The 6,177-nt window shown below is 36.4% G+C and overlaps 1 protein-coding gene across 2 annotated transcripts in view; it reads left to right on the top strand.

The window, feature by feature from the left end:
- Positions 1–2,816: 2,816 nt before the first annotated feature.
- LOC116321971 (formin-like protein 13) overlaps positions 2,817–6,177 on the top strand; it is a 54,470-nt gene continuing 51,109 nt past the window's right edge. Inside the window, exons 1-4 of one of the 2 annotated variants that reach the window (XM_031741919.2) lie at positions 2,817–3,005; positions 3,683–3,799; positions 5,161–5,232; positions 5,948–6,121. In XM_031741919.2, the coding sequence (XP_031597779.2) occupies positions 2,934–3,005; positions 3,683–3,799; positions 5,161–5,232; positions 5,948–6,121 (435 nt within the window). In that variant the 5' untranslated portion in view covers positions 2,817–2,933. Of the gene's footprint in view, positions 3,006–3,682; positions 3,800–5,160; positions 5,233–5,393; positions 5,503–5,947; positions 6,122–6,177 lie in introns of those variants that run through there. The other variant, XM_039603976.1, reaches the window with a different exon arrangement.

The raw sequence follows: 6,177 nt of genomic DNA, 5'->3' as shown, positions 1-6,177 counted from the left end.
ACGTGAAATCTGAGGTGTGATGCGAGAAACATGACGCACTTAAATCTCTCAGTTTACCTCCCATGTTTCCAGATAGCAGACACACTTTGATTTTTTGAAGTGAATTACCATCTTTTTTTGTTTTTGAGATGTTGAGGTCCAGGTTGTTAATGGAGCACCACTCCACCAGTCTTTATTAAAGATTTATTTTAGGTAGCACAAAGTGGAAAAAAACATGTAAATGTTTTTATATTATGCTTTTAAAAACAATCAGTTATTATTGTTCAACTGAAAAAAAAAAAAATCAGCACCCCTCCACCCTCCATGCATATTCTATAAATCTTTCAAAAATGCAATATTTTAAAAGAGTATTGATGTCTCATATATGACTTCCTGTGTTGATGTTGGCATGTACAATGTCCTTACAGCTGTTTAACACAACGTAATAGCAGTACTTTCAGATGAGCGCCTCAGATTTTAGGTGACTTCCAAGACACTTTCCACTCCTTAGCAGGTGAATACAAAAACAGACAACCATCACATTCTGAATATAAGTATATGTCTATATATATACATGTGTTATGTTATATATACATATAAGCCACATGTATGGTACTATTTTACTCATAGTAGTCATGCAGTATTTTGAAATGATGAGATTGTTATTTTAAGGAAATGACAAAGATTATTAATGGACTTTAAGCACTTTATATTTATCTAACAAAAGTGGAAAGTACAATGACTTTAGTTGTTTTGTTCGTTTTTGACCACACCTACTCTGTGATAGTGTTTTAAACCCACCACACCACCACCAGGGATTTCCCTGTAAGAGTTTCGTGAGCGGGCTTTCCCCAGTTTAACTTTGTTGAACTTTGTTTATCTTAAAAGGCTGCTTTTCTCTGTTATATATAGATGTAAAATATGTATATGTAAGGTTTTTAAAATATCTATGACCAACGCGAGCTTCTTCTTCGCCAAATCGATTGAAACAGCAGCAGGAGTCACATTCTGTTGCGCTATATTCTTGCAATTACGGTACAGGTACCGTAAGCAGGCAAAAATCATTGCGACGTCACTACGTCTCACAGCACTGCGGTTTTTGGAAATTCCAGTAGAGATTCCTTTTCAGTGTCCTGCCTTGTTCCCATTTTAAAAATGTCATCACTGTCCTGTTAATTTCTGAGGAATATGAACAGCGCACACAGTTAACATTAACAAAACTAAATCTGGAATTTTTTGAAAGGTACTTTTTTTTTCTTACCCCATTTAGCTAACTCGTTTTACAGTTTTCTGATTTACTAACCACAGAATATCGATCCATAGCAAAAAAGTACTTCTCATGAATTACACTTTAAGATACTATAACATGTAGGCTTTCCCCCCTTTTTTTCCTATTTAAATGCACCGGGATTTGTGTGCCCATGAAAACTTCCTTGTACTTATGCAACCTAATCATGTCCTGTATTCTAAATAGCCTATTTCACTGGTGAAGTGATGAAGGTCCAGATATCGTCTTATCTTTTGCCATTTATCAATTTTGAAGTTTTCTTTCCTCTCCTAAACTGATTATCATGGATTTTTCATAAAACTTTGTTGCAGATAAAGTCGATGAGACGAACTTCATTACTTACAGTTATTTTCAGTGTGATTATACTTTTAGCTATCAATTAAAACACTAAATATGCAGTAAAATAACTCTATTGTACACTAGTTCTCAAACAGTAATTAATACACAATACATATAATACAATAACTTTATTAAATTATTTCACATGGTCAGAAAAAAAGACATTGTGATGGTGATCACCTCTCATAGTCAATGCATGAAGTTAGGCTGATTGTCTCTGGGTATGAATGTGAGATAGCTGTCTACCTCTGTATGTTAATCCTGTGACAGATTGGTGACCTCTTCAGGTTGCACCCTGCCTTTCACCCTGTGACAGCTGAGACCGGCTCCAGTCCCCTCCCTCTGACCCTGAACTGGATAAAATGAGGAAACTGGATGACAATGGATGAAAACAACAACAACAACAAAAAGCATAGCAATAAAGATTTATGAAGATTAAAACAATAAAAAAAAGGAACTTCGCAAATGCAATCTCTATGAAAAGGAACTACAAAAAAATGGAACAAAATGACATAAAATTGATGTACACAGCAAATAAACAGTCCTCAAAGTTAGCTTTTAAAGCCACAGTATAATGTACACAGTGCAAAAAACACAATAATCAGCGGAGAACTAACCGAAACGACTGTCCTAGTGCACGTCCCTGCACTTCAATTATTGAGTGTTTCTCACATAAACTGCCACATACTCAACATAAAGATGTGTACAAACCTATGCAGGGAAAACACCTCACACTATGAATCACAACCAGATGTTTACAGTCTTTGGACTGAGTGATTTGGAACTGTAAAGTTTTAAATCCTTTATATCTTATAATATTTTAACTTTTAAATTAATGAATACATATTTTCAAACCTATGCTATAATAATTCAAACAAAGTAATTCTTTTTTTGAAAAAAGGAGATACAATTTTAGTACTTTTATTGCATTTCATATGAACACTTTAGTAAAATCATGGGTTCCCTAGCACTCTCCACTGGATGGAAAAAAAGAAGAGGTAAAACCATGTCCTGCCAGTTAAGACATGTAACCTGCCTTGAAATGTATGCTGTCTGGAGATAAAGTCTTGTGCTGGCTGCTGTAGGTGTGGCTAAACAGCCTAAGCAGGAACAAATTTAACCCGCGCTGAAAGTGGGCGGTGGTAGAAGGAAACATACAAATCATAGCACTTTTTTTTTTTTCCCAGTCGTCAAGTAGACCTCTGTTTAGACTGCATGACAAACAAAACAAGACACAATACTGTGAATTTATATTTGCAGTAAAGGAGAAACTTCTTGCTTAAGTGAGAAACTGTGTAGCATTTTATAGATAATCTAAACAGCTAGGATGCCAACTTTAGGATCAAAGAGAAAAGACAACCCATCCAGGATGGAGAAGTACACTGGGGACATGCCACAGGTAAGATTTCAGCTTATGAATTAAGGAAGTGCCAAACTCTTTCTGCAGATGAGTCATTAAATAACAACAGCTTTACTGTAATAGAGCTTCTACAGAATAGCTGCCTTGCTTTCACTAACGTCACATGTGCAGGCCCACAGCAAGAGCAGACAAAGCTCTGTTTTAGCACACCAGTGTCTCTTTAGCATTTTACTTCCTCAATTTTACTTGACTTCCCTCTTGAATTTTCCCAAAGATAGGAGCAGACATTACTCATAAGTGTGACAGTACGTTCCTGGAATAGACCTTTTAAACGGTTTCTGATAATGTTACAACACAATGGCTTATCAGTGCAGTTAGGCAGACAGATGTTGGCATTGCTCATACTGTGATGCAGAGAAATCAGTGACATCTTTATGCAAATCTAAAGGAAAACTTAAGCAGTGCACCTGTGGATAGTGCTTATGGTAGAAATATTTAAAGGAAAAACATGAAACTCTCTTGTGGTCTAAAGATATGAAGTGTGCTTTGCAGTGGTATTAAATAAATATTTAAATATTTAATATTTAAAATATTTCTCTTATTTTTTTTTAAATTTGAAGAAATAAATCACACACAGAATGCTTGTTATGAGATCGAGATGACCTTTGAAATGTGGGTGAAAAAGGAAAGAAAATCAAACATTCTTATGTTTTCAGTTGAGCAATGAGATGCAACTAGACATCCTGAACAAGGTGAAGAGTGGACAGTTATCAATCGATGATGCTCTGCAGCAGGCAAGGATGGACAGAGAACAGAAGATGACAGATGACAAGGTAACCTTCATTTTTACTAAGCAGGTACACAGTTTTCATGGTGACTTCAGTTTGCGTTTGACGTGGGTGTGGTTTCAATATTGAAAACTCCAAAATTAAAAAAAAAAAAAAAAAAGGGATCTTGTGGATAGAATTTACATTGTTTTGTATTATGAGTCATGTGAAACAAGCTTTGACCAAAATGCAGTAACATAACATAACACAAGATACTGTAAACAGGATCTGGGGTTCCCCATGTGTCCAGACCACTGATCAGTATGTGACGAGATGGAGAGTGAAACCTGCAGCTTTTCAATTTTCCCTGAAAGTGTTTAAATATTCACTATATGTAGATACGTGCAGTTTTATGTCATGCGCTCAACACTAAACAGTTCCAGATAAGTGGGGGATTTAGTGGAGCGTGTCGTAGTTAAAGCTAAAGAAAAAGAACAGTCAGTTGGGAATTTAAAGTAAACTTTCCAGGTTGTTGCTCTGTTTATGTTAAGTGTATAATTTCGTATGTGGAATTTTTTAATAGCGCAGATGAAGCTTAAATTCTCACAAATATTACAAGAAGTAGATGATCCATTCAAGATAGCCAGATATGGTTTAAAAGCAGACCCAAAATGAACTGTCTAATGTCTCTTCTTCCTGGATAATACAGTATAAGTACACAACAAACAATATTCCATGTAAGAATCAAATTATAAACACCAGCCCTTAAGCTACTGATCTAACTACGGTAAACTGTTATAGTCGACATGTCCCTGCAAATAACCACCATGCGACAGACACAGATAAAGGAATGTAATTTACATGCAGATATCCTAAATGCACCACCAGAAACTTTGCAGATGGCTTTAAAAGTCTGATGCTGGAGTTAACCAGACTTTAAAAAATATAGTACTGCATCTTCTTCTATCTGTAGTTATTTTTATTTAATTTAATAACTGTACAGTACTCTGTTTATAGTAACCATTGTCCTTAATGTAAATATGTAAGAAAAATTGTGTATGTTTCTGTTCTGTGTCCTGTGTACTGTTCGTTTGTATATGTGTCTTTCTTGCTGCTGTTACAACCAAATTTCCCCTTGTGGGACAATTAAAAGATTATTCTGTTCTTCTATTCTATTCTTCTGCTCTTTAAAAACATTGTTTTGTTAATAAGCTGCAAAGCCTGCTGGATCAGTTCAAACACAATTTTCTAAGAGCTGTTTTTATGAAAGAATGTGGAAGGTAGTCCAAGGGCATTGGCAGAAACAATAATGCAGTGTCCTTGTGTAATCCAGTATAGTGTAATCTAGTGATTCTACATTGTCCTTAAGTGGTGATCTCCCTCTAAGTATTCATATATGAAATGGTGTTTATTTGTTGTTTTTGCAGGTGCAAGAATCTCAGTACAACTTTAGTGTTCACAAGCATGGCCGCTACAGGTGGCAGAAACGGGTTTTACAGGTGAGTTCAAAACAAAAACAAAAAACTTTTAACACCTTGCAGCCCTTTGATGCTTTGTAGGCATCCCATTGCATAACAAATGAAACAGGAATGTAGACCATGACCTCAGGCTTCAGGCTGCTCTTAGCTCTCTGAGGTGACAGAGCAACCCTTAACATGCTCAGCTGTGTGCTCTGGCTGTACGCCGCCCACCTGTTGTTGAGAGGCACCAGAGAAGGAATCTTAAAGGGACGGGGGCCTTAAGGAGAACAGGGGCTGAAGAAGGTACAGGTACAAGATAAAGAAGGATTATTTTTGCATTTTGAAACATGCAAAGCTCTTCTGGTAGAGTGCAATAGTAAAAAATTGTAGATTTGGTGCTGGTGTAGCTCACTGGTTGAGCAGGTACTCCATATACCAGTTTAACAGGCAATCCATATAAATGGTTATGCAGAGGCCAAAGATTCTGCATGTTCCAGAATCTCTCTTTCACACACCCACACAAAATGTTAGCATTGCTAACTAGCACTAAAGATAAAGTCAGGCTGGGCTGATGGGAATTGTACTTGTCGATTTGTGTAATCTAATGTAATGACCAAATTAGATTTTTGACATTATGATGGTGCCTTACTGAAAGCAGATTAATTACTAAAGCAATGCAGTAATAAATGTTTTAATGCCACACAGTGCACACTTCAGACGTGCTCATTTAATCACTCTCATTGTGAACATCCAGATTGATTTCAGGACCAAAATGGTGTGCAGCATAGAGAAAGGAATCGTCAAGCGGCAACTTCCCTTCTCTATTGTCAAGAGTTGTGATGATGGAGAGGGTTCCAGGTACTCTATTTCCTTTAAAGGACATCATGATTATGAATTGGAGGCCACGTCGCTGGAGGATAAACATAAGGTGATGATAAGATTGTTTCACAGAGGCAATTTCTGCTGAGATTTACTGAGATGTGA

The sequence above is a fragment of the Oreochromis aureus genome, linkage group 20 (genome assembly GCF_013358895.1).
Source record: "Oreochromis aureus strain Israel breed Guangdong linkage group 20, ZZ_aureus, whole genome shotgun sequence".
NCBI lineage: Eukaryota > Metazoa > Chordata > Actinopteri > Cichliformes > Cichlidae > Oreochromis > Oreochromis aureus.
This window is presented reverse-complemented; position numbering and strand designations above follow the sequence as displayed.